The sequence below is a fragment of the Dreissena polymorpha genome, chromosome 8 (assembly GCF_020536995.1).
Source record: "Dreissena polymorpha isolate Duluth1 chromosome 8, UMN_Dpol_1.0, whole genome shotgun sequence".
Classification (NCBI taxonomy): domain Eukaryota; kingdom Metazoa; phylum Mollusca; class Bivalvia; order Myida; family Dreissenidae; genus Dreissena; species Dreissena polymorpha.
Genome location: NC_068362.1, coordinates 62,956,742 through 62,974,475, shown reverse-complemented (window position 1 = coordinate 62,974,475; position 17,734 = coordinate 62,956,742). Strand labels below are relative to the sequence as shown.

General features: G+C 37.3%; 1 protein-coding gene across 14 annotated transcripts in view; it reads left to right on the top strand.

Moving 5' to 3' along the window:
- The window catches only part of LOC127843146 (protein RRP5 homolog), a 124,450-nt gene that overhangs the window by 32,711 nt on the left and 74,005 nt on the right, over positions 1-17,734 (top strand). For all 14 annotated transcript variants that reach the window (XM_052372989.1, XM_052372988.1, XM_052373002.1 and 11 more), the window contains 10 exons: positions 282-501; positions 1,224-1,361; positions 2,954-3,096; positions 8,013-8,126; positions 8,820-8,887; positions 9,459-9,581; positions 10,402-10,495; positions 11,413-11,495; positions 11,972-12,125; positions 14,753-14,836. In XM_052372989.1, the coding sequence (XP_052228949.1) occupies positions 282-501; positions 1,224-1,361; positions 2,954-3,096; positions 8,013-8,126; positions 8,820-8,887; positions 9,459-9,581; positions 10,402-10,495; positions 11,413-11,495; positions 11,972-12,125; positions 14,753-14,836 (1,221 nt within the window). The remainder of the gene's footprint in view (positions 1-281; positions 502-1,223; positions 1,362-2,953; positions 3,097-8,012; positions 8,127-8,819; positions 8,888-9,458; positions 9,582-10,401; positions 10,496-11,412; positions 11,496-11,971; positions 12,126-14,752; positions 14,837-17,734) is intronic.

Below are 17,734 nucleotides of genomic sequence, written 5' to 3'. Positions count from 1 at the left end.
TGACAACTTTATAAGTCTTACTTCTGTGCCTTTATTTACAAACAGCATACAGGATTACTTTCAATTTGCAATTTTGCCACTTGAAATATGAACCAATAAGGGCAATAAAATCAGCCAAAAAATACCCATTTACTGCCTTGAATAGTTTTGTCAATGACAATACATTGTTTGGTGGTTAAATGCAGACTGGTCAGAAATAATATCTCTCACAGAAACAACCCTTATAAAAAATATGAGGAGTGTATATCTCTCCTTCCAAAGAGTGCTTGTACTCTCTACAGTACGGTACGGACAAGCGTCTGCCCGACCTATCTGCGGTCTATCGCCAAGGTCAGACGGTCGTTGCCAAGGTCGTGGAGGTCAATGCAGACAAGGAGAGGTTCCTGGTGTCGCTACGCATGCAGGATTGTTACCATGGCAACTCTGAGATTGGCCTGCAGATCACGGCAGCGTATCTTCACGACAGGCAACAGCTGCTGGCGATAGAGATGAAAGCTGGAGGTGGGTAGACTTCCTTATTTTTATCGTATCTTTTTTGGTTACTAAAACATTCAGACCAAAAATGTATACAGTCCAACCCCTACTTCCGGTCACCCCTCATCGCTGGTCACCCCATGTAGGCGGCTGGTCTTTGCCGTGACCTGATAGGCTCTATTGATTTCAATTGAAGAGTGAAGCCTTTGTTGGGCCAGTGGGGTCAAGGTCACTGTAACTAAAAATAGAAAAAAGGTTTTTGCTCTAACTTTATTCTGGAGGTGCATGGTGATGTAATTTTCTATGCATGTAGCTTAAACTCATACCTTGCTTACAAAGTTAATAAAATTCATCTTTATTAAATGGCACACATTCGAAAATCGTATTTCTTGGCATGGTAATAACTCTTGTATTAATTTATAAAATTTTATCTTTAAGTTTACATATACCATATACTAACAACAGATATTGACCTTCAAATATGACTTTGTAGTTATTATATTAGGTGTCAGCCAAAAAGCATGCATTATACAATAAAAGCAGATGAGTAGTCGAAAACCCTCTCTTGAACAAATGTTATTTTTAGTTTAAATCTTTAAAAAAAAGCAATAGAAAAGATAATCTAAGTGTAACTAGAATCATCATTAGTCCATGTTTTGATTTTAAAGTATGTTTGAAATTGAAAACATGTTATCATTTTACCATATTAGTTTCCAATATTGACTCGGTAATGGCCATGGCAATTGCAGGTGTGAGGGGTACCCTTGCCAGTACCACCCTGGGCAGTGTTCACATGGCAACCATTGACCAGGTCACGGACCTAGGGGTCATAGGTCACATGGAGGTCACAGGGGTCAAGGTTGTGGCAGTCAAGGACAATGTGAAAGGTGATTAGTTTTAAATCTTTTTATTTTAGCTTGATTGCAGTGAAAGCCTAGGGCTTATTTAAACACTCTTGAGTCCGTTTCCTGGGTAGGGTACTTGTTGTCTTTCTGGGAGGTGTCAGGAACGCTCCTGTAGTGGCGATAGAACCCGTAACCTCCCGGTCAAAAGGCGGAAACCATATCCACTAGGCCACTGCAACCTATGGTGCTTTAAGTGTCGAAATTTGCTTTGAAAATATTATTTCTGTTAGTTTTATAACATTATTCAAGATTTGATATTTGTTTTATGGCAAAATTATGTATTTGTTAAAATGATTTATAAATATTTGTCAGTTAAACAAACTCAAAAAGTGTTATCATAAAACTGCGATTATTGTCAGCAATAGTTGTGTTTTTGTGACCTTTGCATTTTGATGCTGGAGACATATAGTGATTTTCCTGGGCAGCCCTTAATATTTCTTTCCAGTGCCCATGAAATGTTAAAAAGATTCACCATTTTTGTTAGCACCAACACCGAATGCTGCAACTCTAGTATTTTCACAGTTGTTGCATGTGCCCATTCTTGTCCACCTGTATTGTAAACATCTCTTTTGCCTTCACCGTTACCAAATAAGGACTTCAATAATTTGAATTTGCTATCCGTCTTTGTAAACAAGATTTCACAGTTTTTCTTCCAGCAATATTGTTTGACAAAACACTGGGATACGGATTCAGTTGTTGCTTATTCAAACAATCATCAAGCTTACTTTTACCTTGACCGAATTGGACTTACAATACCTAAAATGATGCATACATTATAGGTTAAGTAGATTTTACCATTTTTGGTATCACCAAAATTGCTTGCTTTAACTCTTTGTAGGGAAAGATCTAGGATCGCAAAAAATGCTACTAAAAAAGACATGTTGGAATAAGAAACCATGCAAGTGTCGTTATTTAAGTATTTATTTAATCTTGAATATGTCCTTACCTTTCCATTGTAAATCTGGATTTATCCAAAGTATACGGTGACACGATGCCCTGTGTTATGCTATATATTACTATATATTGACCTCAAAAACCAGTTTTTGTAAAGTTTATATTGATCAAGTGTGGACATATCTGTTGGTGACACACTGCCCTGCGTTGTGCTATATATTGACCTCAAGTTTTTATTATTCAAATATTCACATACCTGTTGGTGACACATTGCACTGCATAGTGCTAGTTATTGACCTCAAGTTTGTATTATTCAGGTATGGACATATCTGTGGTTGACACATTGCACTGCATAGTGCTATATATTGACCTCAAGTTTGTATTATTCAGGTATGGACATATCTGTGGGTGACACATTGCACTGCATTGTGCTATATATTGACCTCAAGTTTGTATTATTTAGGTATGGACATTTCTGTGGGTGACATTGCACTGTGTTGTGCTATATATTGACCTCAAGTTTGTATTATTCAGGTATGGACATTTCTGTGGGTGACACATTGCACTGCATTGTGCTATATATTGACCTCATGTTTGTACTATTCAGGTATGGACATTTCTGTGGGTGACACATTGCACTGCGTTGTGCTTTATATTGACCTCAAGTTTGTATTATTCAGGTATGGACATATCTGTGGGTGACACATTGCACTGCGTTGTACTATATATTGACCTTAACAAGCAGTGTTTGGAGGTGGCCTTTACCTCACAGCTGGTCAAGGACGTCATCAAGAGGTACCAGGCCAAGAAACACACTGAGCAGGTGAATACACAGATGTTAGTTCAGTGTTTAAACTCATGCTTTAGAGGTACCTCTTTTAATCAGAGATAGACATAGTTGTTTTGTGTCATTTGGACGAGACAAACAGTTTCGAAGGAATAACGGGGTGGGTTAATAATTGTTCCTTAAAGTGGCTGTCAATAATAGGGATGTCCCAAAATAGGTCCAACCTGCCCGAGCGACCGCCTGTTAATAGCGACCAACAGTCAATAACGACCACACCGATTTCCTCCCGAACGATTTCACTATATATTGAACCTGCGAATAAAGCCCACCTGTGAACAAAGACCAACGACCACCCTTTTACATTCCCAAATCTCCATTTTGATAGCTTGCAACGACCACTGCAATCATAAAAATCAACGATTTCGCAACTTTCAAAAAACAAAATGGCCGCCAGGACGCTGCATAGTCACGTGATACACATCTTACCAGTGGACTCGTCGGTCGCTATGGAGATATTGGCAAGTGACAGTTTATTGCACCCAATAGCAGTTGTTTGTTTATTTAACATGCATTGCTAATTGGTAGTCGCCTGCTTCTTTTATGCATTTGACAGTTTGTCAAAAGTGTTAAAATTTGCCTTTGTATTTAAGTGACTCGCGATTAATGTACTAATTGCCGAAAATATCAAAGACAAATTTGGGGCTTTCATAAACTCATTAAGGAAATTAACGGTTTCATATCATTTACGATGCCTATTAAAGACAAACATTTTGATAGTCATTCTCTTCTTAAATTTCTCCGTAATAAGACGTTCATAGATTATAGAAAAGTAAATTGTCAGTTCAAGTTAACCATCATGGCTTCCAAGCGTAAGTTCTTGACGTTGGAAGAACGCGTTAAGGTCATAAGTTTGTTAGGTAAAGGACACAGTTGTAGACGAGTGGCTAGTGGTCTTGGTGTAGGAAAAACTCAAATTCAGAGCATTTTAAAGAGTAAACATGAGATTATGGACGAATTCGATGAGAACGTAAACTGTGAAAGTAAACGCCCTAAGCTTGAGTCGGAATTCGCGCCAGTGAATGACTTAGTGCATAAGCGTTGAAGTTTGCGTGTGAGTTAGGATATTTGGTCTTTAAGGCTAGCAATGGCTGGCTCGAGTCTTCTGTAAAAAGAAACAGCATTGCATTTAAGATTCTTAGTCTTATATAAATATCAGATGTCATTTATTGTCCATTATTGTCGACTTTACTGGTTGTGTAGTAGTGATTCATGTATTTCATGTATAAATGTTTGCTATGTTATGCGTATTTTGTGCTTTGTTCTTTGTAGAATTACATGTACATATACGTATACATGTATATCAATAGTTATTTATACAGTATATGATAAAATAAATAAATAATAAAAACATAAAGGAATAGAAATACAACATGTAATAAATATACAAATGTAAAACAAAACTGTGTTTTCAATCCTTTATTTCATTATACATGCATACGTATTCAAACATTTGAACAATAGACAACATACATAGATAAGGTACCTGTTAAAAAACTACTAGCATATTTTGCAAAGTTTCGATCGACCCTGCGAATAAAGACTACCTGTGAACAAAGACCACAACGACCAAATCCATTGAGTGGTCTTTATTGACAGGTTGGACTGTAAATACAGAAGAATTTGTATGGTGTAATAAATAGACGATTTTTAGATTGTTGGATTGGAAAATTTCCGTAAAATATTGCCTGTTTTAACAGAACAAATTTAATTTGAATGATATCACTACCAATCGAGCAGGAAATGCCTATTTCATATCACACACAAATGTCATTAAACATTACATTAATTTTGAAGTAAAAACCAGGTTGAAGAAGTCATGTCTGGTGGCATTACATCCTTCATATGTACATGTATTATATAAAGGTTGGAATTAGTCATTAAAACTGAAACGTACAGTTGACAAGCCTAGACGGACACTAGTATTAATTGATCTTTTGTGAAATTGCGGATTGTTTCTCTCGCCTCAGTTGCTTCCATTATTTGTATAAGGTTTTTAGGAGTTTAGTCGTCTTTACCCATCCCTACGTCAAAAATTATTGTTGTTTTTTACTTGTTCGAGTGTCTGGTTTTAAATATTTATTGAATTCAATTTAACCAATGTCTTGACTTGCCTTGAGCTTCATGATAAACATATGTGTCACCCATTCTGCTGATGTCTCCATTTTTGCATTTGTTGACAATCAGGTGCTTTCCTATAAAATGCTAAAGATGTTTTTTAAATGTGCTTTAGTTCAAAGGTTGTTTTTATGTCCCCCACCACTATAGTGGAGGATAATAGTTTTTGCCCTGTCCGTTGGTTTGTTTGTATGTTTGTTTGTTTGCCCCAACTTTAACTTTTGCCATAACTTTTGCAATATTGGAGATAGCATCTTCATATTTGGCATGCATGTGTATCTCATGGAGCTGCACACTTTGGGTGGTAAAAGGTCAAGGTCATCCTTCAAGGTCAAAGGTCAAATGAATAGGTCAAAATCGCTCATTTAATGTACACTTTTGCAATATTGAAGCAAGCAACTTGATATTTTGCATGCATGTGTATCTCATGGAGCTGCACATTTTGAGTAGTAAAAGTTCATGGTCAAGGTCATCCTTCAAGGTCAAAGGTCATATGGATAGGGACATAGTGTTTCACAAACACATCGCTTGTTTTCAAATGAAGTTACCTTATATGGCAAAGCTGTTTGTGGTTTGAAAGTTGCGCTTTTTCAGTTTTGCATTCCTAAGAAACATAAACGATAAAACTAGGGATGTCAACGAATATCCGAATATCTGAATATTCGGTCCCGCACCGAATATTTAAATACTTTTTTTTCTAATAGAATATTCAGAAGAAACAAATATTTTAAAAATCGAGCGTCGCTATGGTGATGACAGTATACCTGTCATAAATCCAGCTAATTTCCTACCTTTAGGAAACTTTAATTGACCAAAGACAGTCACTTTGTGTCAAAATTAAATAGGTTCAAATCCCGTCGGCAATTTAAACACCGACCCGCACTTGATCTAATGACTCGAATTACGTTTAAAATGATCAAAGATTAAATGATTAAGGAAAAGATAACTTGGTGTAAAAATCAAATAGGAACTTATGCAAAAGATTTTTGATTGAAAATGGAACCTAACGCTATACCTCTTGACTGGTGGAAACGTCATGAGAGCGAATTTCCGAAAGTCGCTCATGTTGCTATGAATGTTCTTTCTGTGCCTGCAACTTCTGTGCCATTTGAGCACATATTCTCCACCACTGGATCACTTATCAATAAACTTAGAAATAGACTCCCCAGTGAACTTGTAGACGCAATCGTGTTTTTGAATAAGAACAATGTTCATGTGCCCAGTGACGCCGATCCGATTTACTTTTAAATATGGCAACGGTAAAAGACTGTTAAACAGGTTCAAAGTGTGTTGTGGCATCTTGTTTCAGTATCTATCGTTGGTGTTTTGTAATACATTTGTTTGTGTTTTAATGTTTTCGCTATGTAAATAATACCTTTAAGTTCAGCTTAAATTATTTCTAGATCTAACTGTTTTGTTATGTAATTGTTTTGTTGCATGTAAATATAACGTTTCTCGTTCTATTGTTGATGGAAAATATTAAAAGTTAAAAAAACAGGTTTTGTCATTCAATTTTAACAATTACCTTTAGCGACTGCAACGCTGTGTTAATACTTAGTCACTTCCGATGAACTTCCGGTAAAAACAAAATTAGAATTCATGGAGTAATGGTACGGTAAACAACGTTGATTTTGTTGATTTCTTTTCAACAGATGTTGACCGAATATCCAAATATTCATTCGGAAGGATGACCGAATATTCGAATACCAAAAGCAGTATTCGTTGCCATCCCTAGTTAAAACTATACTGAATTTGATGAAATATTTTTTACATGCACAGGTCTGTCATACAATTGTTGATTAAACATCTAGTATATCCAATTATACATGTATTTCATACTTCATATGCTCAAAATGCAAACATAATTAAGGACATTTTTGTTACAATTAGGTTGCAATATGCTTTCAATATCACCAGTATGCAATTTGTATAAGATATTCTGGAACAGTCCTCATATTGTGTAAATTTCTGTTAAGTTTACAGATTTATAATTGCTGTATTAATGACTGGAGACAATTTTTGGTGTTCCGCTTGTAATGATTTTGACAAGGTATGCTACAAACATAAACTAAGCTTGTCCACCATTGTTATTTTTACACTCAGTATTTTTATGTCTCACACCACTATAGTGGGGGACATATTGTTTTTGCCCTGACTGTTGATTGGTTGGTTTGTGTGTTTGTTTTCTCCAACTTTAACATTTGCAATAACTCTTGCAATTGAACATGGCAACTATATATTTGGCATGCATGGGTATCTCATGGAGCTGCACAGTTTGAGTGGTGAAAAGTCAAGGTCAAGGTCATCCTTCAAGGTCAAAGGTCAAATATATGTGTCAAAATCGCTCATTTAATGTGCACTTTTTCCATATTGGAAATAGCAACTTGATATTTTGCATTCATGTGTATCTCATGGAGCTGCACATTTTGAGTGGTGAAAGGTCAAGGTCATCCTTCAAGGTCAAAGGTCAAATATATGGGGACATAGTGTTTCACAAACACATTGCTTGTTCATTTATTTTGTTGGATTCCTTCAATTTTCCACAATTCTGGCATGTTTGTGATTTTTTGCTCAAGTTAAAGGCAGAGTTAGGTTGCACCAAACTATCGCAAAGGCTGATCAGGGACAACGCTTTCTGCTTGAAAGGTATTTTCTCGTATAAAGGAGGTCTTTTTCTAAGCTAAAATCCAGAGGCTACAGGCTAATCTGGGACAACACTTTACGCATTAAACCCCATTTTCCCAGAGTGAGGTTCATATTTTCCATGTTATTTCCAGGCCAAGGTCAGCCAGACTGTGAAGTCCTGTGTGCTAATGGTCAAGGACGACTATGTGCTGGTCAGTCTCAAGGGTCATTGTCGTGGTCAGCTGGCATACCTACCGGCCAGGAGGGTAAGAATTACACTTTGATTTGTTTTAAAACTATTTATTTAAGCTCTATTTAAGGGCCTATTGAAAGGCTCTCGATTTTGTTTCTTGGGTAGAACCAGTACTAGGTGTCTATGAGGGAGATTTAAAGAACGCTCCCACAGTGGGGATTGAACGGATGACCTCTTTTATTGCTAGATGAACACCACTATGCCATGGCAACCTACAATCACTTTAAACTCCATGTACATAAAATTTATGAAAAGGAAAACCTTGGCTTGCTATGATCTTACTATAATGGCGCATTGCTGTCTGTATGCTTAAATGCCTAGGTTTATATTTATTTTTACTATTGAAAATTTAATGTAAAAAAACTGGCAGATTAGCTCGTTAGATTACCAGACTTGTTGGTACGCTGTACTACAACACAGAGTATTGTGGGTTTACAACATAATTTTGTGTTGATTTGTCATGCAATTATTTCTGCAGCCAATCATAAATATTCATGGCAGTTGTCTCTGACTTCCAAAGTATTTGCATTTGATCTTGATTAACCAGTTTAGGAGGACAAATGTGAGTAGGTTAGCTGACAGCAGTGATATCTCTGAAATACTGTCGAAAATGGTGAACAATAAATGTTAAAATATATTTAAAAAATCATATCAATAGTGTTTTATGTTGTTGGATGTCACATGATCTTGATCCTGTTGTTTCCAGCACTGGAATGATGTCCTTGAGAAACACCAGTACGAGGCGGGCCAGGAAAACAGTGTGGTCATTAAAAGGTATGGAGTTTGTCTTACAGTGCGGTCATTAAAAGGTATGGAGTTCGTCTTTTAAGAATTGAAGCTTATTTAAACTTGTTTACAAAAAAATAAGCATGCATGTTTCATACTTTCTGTCTTATAAAAATATGAATATTTTTTAAAGGGAGTATAGTCATCTCCAGTCTGCACACACTAATCTAGGGTGACTGATTTCCATTTTATGTTGTTGTCTCAAATTCAGTTATCAGGAAAATTGACGTGCCCAATAAGCTGGTTTTTTTGCACAGGCTTGTCCGGTTCAACAGGTTAAGAACTTGCATTAGGCCACGTTTGAGGTAAAATATGAGCCTGGTTCTGGCAAATCTGGTCTTAATGCATGTGCCTAAATTGTAGTCCCAGATGAGCTTTTGCAGTCCTGACTGCACAAGCTTATGGAAGACAATACCTTCATCACATGTTTTAGCCCGGTTTGCTCATATAGTCTACAGTTGAGTCGGGCTAAGTTATGACCATTTTATCAGCAGACTGCACAGGCGATTGTGGGACGAAACTTTAGGCACATGCGTTAAGCCCCCTTTTCCCATTTCAGTGTGGAGGGTGGGGTGGTTCTGGCCATGCTGAAGATCCATGAGGACCGTGAGAGGGATGAGGAGGACAAGGTGTCCCACACTCCCACACACAACCTCACCCTGGGGCAGGTCTGCAATGCCAAGTGAGTGCATCTCAGAGCGATTTTTATGCCCCCGGATCGAATGATCAGGGGTATATTGTTTTTGGCCAGTCTGTCTGTCATAGTATGTGTCTGTCTGTCTGTCTGTCACAAACTTTAACCTTGGTTAAACTTTTGAAATAACTTTTGTAATATTGAAGATAGCAACTTGATATTTGGCATGCATGTGTACCTCATGGAGCTGCACATTTTGAGTGATGAAAGGTCAAGGTCATCCTTCAAGGTCAAAGGTCAAAGCGGCACATTAGGGGGCATTGTGTTTCTGACACACACATCTCTTGTTTATAGATTCTCTTTTTAGTTCATCTTTGCATTTACCCTTTACAACTTAGTTAAGTATTTTAACTCATTTGTAGTCCCTCAGAAAGTTAAATTTAATTAAAAACCTTTCTTACTAGATTCAAGTTTTAAAGGCTTCATTGCCAACTCTTAGATACTGATGAGCAGCAAACAGCATAAAACCTGAACAGACTGCGAGTTACTCGCAGGCTGTTCTGGTTTATGCTGTTTGCACATAGCCATTTTCACTTTGCTTCTGAGTGGGAAAGGGTTAAGAGCTCAAAGTGAGTTATTTCCATCACCCTACGTCCGGGCTGGATAAGCTATTGTGATAACCATAAGCTTATCTGCATTGTCCAGTGAGTTTTGGAGTTGTCCAGTGATTGTCATCAATTATTAGCTTGTTACCACTCTCGATGCTTCATTTTGATCTAAGCCCAGTTTTCCCAGAACAAGGCTCACTCTAGTTTACTTGAGTGTACATGTATGTATTACTATATCTGTCTGTTATTGTTTCCACAAGGATCAGGAAGATCTTCCCTGACCAAGTGTACATTAACATAGGTGGAACTCACGGGCGTGTGCACAGAACTGAGATGGCAGACTCGACAGTAAATGTAAGTATTTTAACAATATCTGGGTAATGAATTCTGATATCTGTAAAAGAATAATACACTTGGAGACCTTATCTAGCGCAACACTTTTCAAACTTGAAATCTTAGTAATGAGTTAAGATTTCAATTTGAAATTGCAGATGGATCATGTGACTATATTCTGTGCAAGATAACGATAAAATCATTCATCCGTGACAATCAGGCGCTTGTGCAGGTGGGAAGGTGTGGATTCATCATTTTATACGTAGAAATGGTGAAACGTGATATGATTCTAATTTTATTTCAATTTCTTCATTTAAGGTGGTTTGATACACCAGGAAAACATAAGATTAATTTAAAAATCAATAAGTCTCATTTAAAATTTCAGGAGCGCAACAATGCAATCGGCATGTTGCAGGCTACCTTCACAAATGATTTTATCGTTTTGCTTGCACATACTGTAGTCAAATGATCACATGTACAATTTTAAATCAAAATATTTACTCATAACTGAGATATTAAAGTTTGAAAAATACTGCGTTCGAAAGTCGCCAAGTGTAGTACAACGCTATATAATTCCAATTTAAGTTGAATTTCATCATTCTCGGTGGGTTTTTAACCAGGAAAACAAAACATTAATTACAAAAATAATATGGCTTGTATGAATATTTATGACCACAACTTTTCAAGCCGGTCGATCATTAAGACGTGTAAGTTAATGTGTTTTACTTTTCACATTATTATTTAACGATGTACAATTTTGAGAATTTTACTTTTTCAGTGATTTTTTTTTAATTTGTTATATTTTATATTTTAATGTTGTTCAATCAATTAAATTTTCACAAAGTATTAGATATGTGTTGAATTTGTCCGAGTCCAAATTTCAACAAAATCGGTTCTAAAATAAGGGAGCTATATTGATTTTATGACCCGTATTGCAGGGTACCAGTCCAGTTGACTCTCTACAGATGAGTCAGGAGATACAAGTCAGGGTGATAGGCTTTAGGGATGCCAAGACCTTCAAGTGAGTTACCATGGCAACATTCGATACAATTTATGTTGTTTTTTTTCTTAATTGATAGTGAAAATTGTAGTATCTATTTAATGATGCTAAAAATATCTCAATAAGTAAAATGTTTTTTCTTGAGGGTTACACAAAAATGAAAATTAGAGTAAACTTTTTACAATGCAAAAAATAAGTCCCAATCCTAAGTGCAATAAATAAAGGGTATTCCCAGATAAGCCTGTGCAGTTAGCACAGGCTTATCAGTGATGACATTTTCTGCTTTTATGTTATTTTTAAGAAAGTCTCTCCTTTGCAAAAATACAGTCGAGGTGGAAAGCGTAATCCCTGAATAGCCTGTGTGAGCTGTGCACTCTAATTTGGGATGTAAATTTATGCAGATGCAGTAAGTATAGTTTCCTAGAAAGAAGCAAAAGAAGCTCAAATAATAAGAACAAAATGTATAAACAATATGGGACATCTTGTCTATCCTCCAGATACTTGCCCATCTCACATCCCCACCTGCGCCGTGCCATGCCAGAGTGCACCATGAAACCCAGCAGTCTAGAGCTCGGTACCCTGCCTGAGAACTATGACTGCACCAAGACCATTGTCAATGTCGGGGACCATGTGGTGGCCTTTGTTACCAAGGTAGAGAGCATTGACCCTTTCCAGCTCAGAAGCAAAGTTAAAATGGCTATATGCAACCGCCATTAAACCAGAACAGCCTGTGAGTTACTCGCAGACTGTTCAGGTTTTATGCTGTTTGCTGCTCATCAGTATCTAAGGGTTGGAAATGAGGGATTTATAATTTGAATCTAGTAAGAAAGGTCTTAAATTTAATTTGATTTTCTAAGGGACTACATATGCAGCAAAATGTGCATTGGATCGATAAAGGGTTGAGTGAGTAAGGGGGTTTGTAAGATTTGTGGAGTAAAGTGAGTGTCTAAGTTGAGGGGGTCTTTGGGATAAAGAAAAAAGAAAAGAGTTAATAATGGGATGTTTGTTACTGACATTTTGATGATGTGTGTATGTTTAACCCTTTACCACTTAGATACTTTTGTTAACCAGGTTTTCCAAAGGAAAAAACTGGTTATTAGATGTGCGAATGCGGGCGGGCTGGCTGGCTGGCTGGCTGGCGGGCTGGCGGGCTGGCTGGCGGGCGGAACAAGCTTGTCCGGGCCATAACTATGTCGTTCATTGTCAGATTTTAAAATCATTTGGCACATTTGTTCACCATCATTGGACGGTGTGTCGCGCGAAATAATTACGTCGATATCTCCAAGGTCAAGGTCACACTTTGAGTTCCAAGGGTAAAAAATGGCCATAAATGAGCTTGTCCTGGCCATAAATATGTCATTCATTGTGAGATTTTAAAATCATTTGGCACATTTGTTCACCATCATGGGACGGTGTGTCGCACAAAAGAATCACGTCAATATCTCCAATGTCAAGGTCGCCACGACTAAAAATAGATTTTTTTTAAAAACAAACTTACAAAGGGGGTTAATTTTGTTTGTTCATTTCAAAAGTTCAGTTTGAGTTTTCTCCCTTTATCAGATTTTTTTTCACAATGAAAACCTGGTTTTGTGACAATTTTGTCCCTTGTTCACTCTTTTAAAGGCTTCATTTCCAGCCCTAATATACTGTTGGGCAGCAAACAGCATAAAATCTGAACAGACTGGGTGTTACTCTAAGGCTGTTCTGGTTGTATTAAACCCCCACAAACGAAGTTTAGGGGGGTATATAGGAGTGAGCTTGTCTGTCGGTCGGTCTGTTGGTCGGTCGGTCGGTCAGTATTAAGTGTCTGCTCTCTAATTCAAGTTGTTTTCATCCGATCTTCACCAAACTTGGTCAGATGTTGTATCTTGATGATGTCTAGGTCAAGTTTGAATATGGGTCATGCCGGGTCAAAAACTAGGTCAAGGGGTCACTTAGTGCATTTTAAACATTGAGCATGGTATCCGCTCTCTTATATAATTCAAGTAGTTTTCATCCTAGCTTCACCAAACTTTGATCACAAGTTGTATCTAGATGTCTAGGCCAAGTTCGAATATGGGTCATGCCGGGTCAAAAACTAGTTTTGTTTGCACATAGCCATTTTCATTTTGATTCTGAGTGGGAACGGGTTAAAAAGTTTGGGTGGACTTACCTAAATTTGTAGTTCTTAACTTGATACCACCACAATTTTTAACTATGAAAGTAAAGATAATTATATTAAAGAGAGGAATGATAAATGCGTCCACTGGGAATTAAATCTGAAATCTCCTGATTGAGGGGCATACCATAATCAATCATCAGATTCTATTTCCATGTTCAATTTTCATTTTTGACAATCAAATGAGTCGTGTTCTGAGAAAGCTGGGCTTAATGCTTGTGCATAAAGTGTAATTCCAGATTAGCCTGTGCACTCCGCACAGGCTAATCAGGGAGGACACTTTCCGCCTAAACTTGATTTTTGGTAAGGAGGGACTTCCTTAAAACTAAAAATACCAAATAAGTGAAAAGTGTCATCCCTGATTAGCCTGTGCATACTGCACAGGCTAATCTGGGATGACACTTTATGCACATACATTAAGCCCAGTTTTCTCAGAACATGACACAACTAGTGGTTGACCAGTCATGTGAACAATATTATGTGAACAATATTTACAAAAATAACAGAAACATATTATTTCATCATTATATATCAATATATCAATTTTATCTGCACATTGTTCATATAAGCAGTATTTTATACAAAGCAATATTATTACGAGAATCATTAACTCATATTAAAAGTTATTGAATAAATCATTATGTTAACTGTTTGAAGGTTTTTATTTTTGCTGATTTACATACACTATCCTGCTTTATTTGGAATAAGTGTTTATGTTATCGTTATCGATAAGTAAACAGGTTCCTTTAACGTGTATGCCGAAAATATCAAGTTAACAGGCAATGTTAGGTATGGCAATATTACTATGAAGCTGTGCTCTGTGAAAAAGGGGTTTAATGCATGTGCATAAAGTGTCGTCCCAGATTAGCTTGTGCAGTCTGCACAGGCTAATCAGGGACAACACTTTGCCTAAACTTGATTTTTGCTAAGAAGAGACTTTCTTCAAACAAAAAAATATCATCTAAGCGGAAAGTGTCATCCCGGATAAGCCTGTGCGGACTGCACAGGCTAATCTGGGACGACACTTTACACACATGCATATAACCCCCTTTTCACTGAACACAGCCCTATGATATGTCTTAAGAGTGCTACATTCCACTGTGTTATCTTCTTGGTGCAGGTGACCTCTCAGTGTGTCCATGCCCAGTTGAACCAGCACATCTCTGGAAAGGTCCATACCCTCTACCTCTCAGATGATATTCAGGTAGGTGGAGTGGAGAATTCTGGGTAATCTTACTCTTCTTTTTATGCCCATGGTAGGATGGCATATAGCAGTTGAACTGTCCGTCAGTCTGTCCGTCCGTTCGAAAACTTTAACATTGCCCATAACTTTTGCAATATTGAAGATAGCAACTTGATATTTGGCATGCATGTGCATCTCATGGAGCTGCACATTTTGAGCGGTGAAAGGTCAAGGTCATCCTTCAAGGTCAAATATATGGCTTCAAAGCGGCGAAGTAGGGGGCATTGTGTTTCTGACAAGCACATCTTTTGTTTATTTGTGCTTTGGGAAAACAGGGTTTAATGCATGTGTGTAACTTGTTGTTCCAGATTAGCCTATGCAGCCCACGCAGGCTAAGCAAGGATGACACTTTAAGCCTAAACTGGACTTTTGCTTAGGAGATACATCCTTAAAACAAAATTTTTTGTTAAATTCTGTTCCTGCATAGGTTAATTTGGAATGACCATGAACGCATGTGGATTAACCGCAGTTTTTTCAGTTTAGACTCTATTTCAATTGGAAACCTGTGAGATAAATGTTTATTTACACCAGTGTGTTTTGTGATTAATTCTTTCAGTGCTGGAACTGAATTTTGAAGGCCTTCGCAAACAGTTTGGATCCAGATGAGACGCCACAAAACGTGGCGTCTCATCAGGATCCAGACTGTTTGCTATTCTGATAGTATTCTTTAAAAAAAAATCGAAGAAAATGCTAATTTTAGAAATTCAGCAGACAACATTTTGGCAAACGACAAATTTCCCAGCATGCAAAGGGTTAATTCTAGGGTATAACAATATGGCAAAACCAGTCTTGCAAAATATTGTGATAAAAAAACAACAACCTATTGCAATATGTATCAAATACATGTACAATATCAACCTGTGTACTCACCTCATACTTGGGAAACTTAAATGTTGTTAAATCTTAAGATTCATATGAGCCGTGCTCTGATGAAAGGGGGTTTAATGCATATGCATAAAGTGTCGTCACAGATAAGCCTGTGAAGACCAGATAAGCCTGTGCAGTCTGCACATGTGATGAAAGGGGGTTTAATTCATGTGCATAAAGTGTCGTCCCAGATAAGCCTGTGCAGTCTGCACATGTGATGAAAGGGTGTTAATGCATGTGCATAAAGTGTCGTCCCAGATAAGCCTGTGCAGTCTGCACATGTGATGAAAGGGGGTTTAATGTAGTGCATAAAGTGTTGTCCCAGATAAGCCTGTGAAGACCAGATAAGCCTGTGCAGTCTGCACATGTGATGAAAGGGGGTTTAATGTAGTGCATAAAGTGTTGTCCCAGATAAGCCTGTGAAGACCAGATAAGCCTGTGCAGTCTGCACATGTGATGAAAGGGGGTTAATGCATGTGCATAAAGTGTTGTCCCAGATAAGCCTGTGCAGTCTGCACATGTGATGAAAGGGGTTTAATGTAGTGCATAAAGTGTCATCCCAGATAAGCCTGTGCAGACCAGATAAGCCTGTGCAGTCTGCACATGCTAATCAGGGACAACACTTTCTGCTTTTATGATATGTTTTGCTTATGAAAAGTCTCTTTTTAGCAAAAACGTAGTTTAGGTGGAACATGTCGTCCTTGATTAGCCTGTGTGGACTGCACAGGCTAATCTAGGACAACACTTCACGCACATTAAATAAATGCCCTTTTCACAGAGCACAGCCCATATGTATTGGAGGATTTTAAATAGGATGTTTTGTCTTTTAGCATTTGTTCGTGTGAAGATGCACAGATATGTATTTTTATTTGTGGGCATTTTTTTTAATTTAGTATGAAATATAAATTTTACAATGAAAATAGATTGGGTATATGTTGATAATGTGAATAGAAAATATGTTCTCCCTTCTATTTATCAACCTGTAACTTTAACAACAAAAACAATATTTTCTTGCATTGTTGTATTCTCTGTAAAGTTGTTGAGGTCTGCTATGTTATTGTCATGTTCTGTGTACATGTGTTGAGGTATGCTATGTTATTGTCATGTTCTGTGTAAAGTTGTTGAGGTCTGCTATGTTATTGTCATGTTCTGTGTGAAGTTGTTGAGGTCTGCTATGTTATTTTCATGTTGTGTGTACAGGTGTTGAGGTATGCTATGTTATTGTCATGTTATGTGTTAAGGTGTTGAGGTATGCTATGTTATTGTCATGTTCTGTGTACAGGTGTTGAGGTTTGCTATGTTATTGTCTTGTTCTGTGTACATGTATTGAGGTATGCTATGTTATTGTCATGTTCTGTGTAAAGTTGTTGAGGTCTGCTATGTTATTGTCATGTTCTGTGTACAGGTGTTGAGGTATGCTATGTCATTGTCATGTTCTGTGTACAGGTGTTGTGATATGCTATTTCATTTTCATGTTCTGTGTACAGGTGTTGAGGTATGCTATGTTTTTGTCATGTTCTGTGTACAGGTGTTGAGGTATGCTATTGTCATGTTCTGTGTAAAGTTGTTGAGGTCTGCTATTATATTGTCATATTCTGTGTAAAGTTGTTGAGGTCTGCTATGTTATTGTCATGTTCTGTGTAAAGTTGTTGAGGTCTGCTATGATATTGTCATGTTCTGTGTACAGGTGTTGAGGTATGCTATGTTATTGTCATGTTTTGTGTAAAGTTGTTGAGGTCTGCTATGTTATTGTCATGTTCTGTGTACAGGTGTTGAGGTATGCTATGATATTGTCATGTTCTGTGTAAAGTTGTTGAGGTCTGCTATGTTATTGTCATGTTCTGTGTACAGGTATTGAGGTCTGCTATGTTATTGTCATGTTCTGTGTACATATGTTGAGGTATGCTATGTTATTGTCATGTTCTGTGTACAGGTGTTGAGGTATCCTATGTCATTGTCATGTTCTGTGTACATGTGTTGAGGTATGCTATG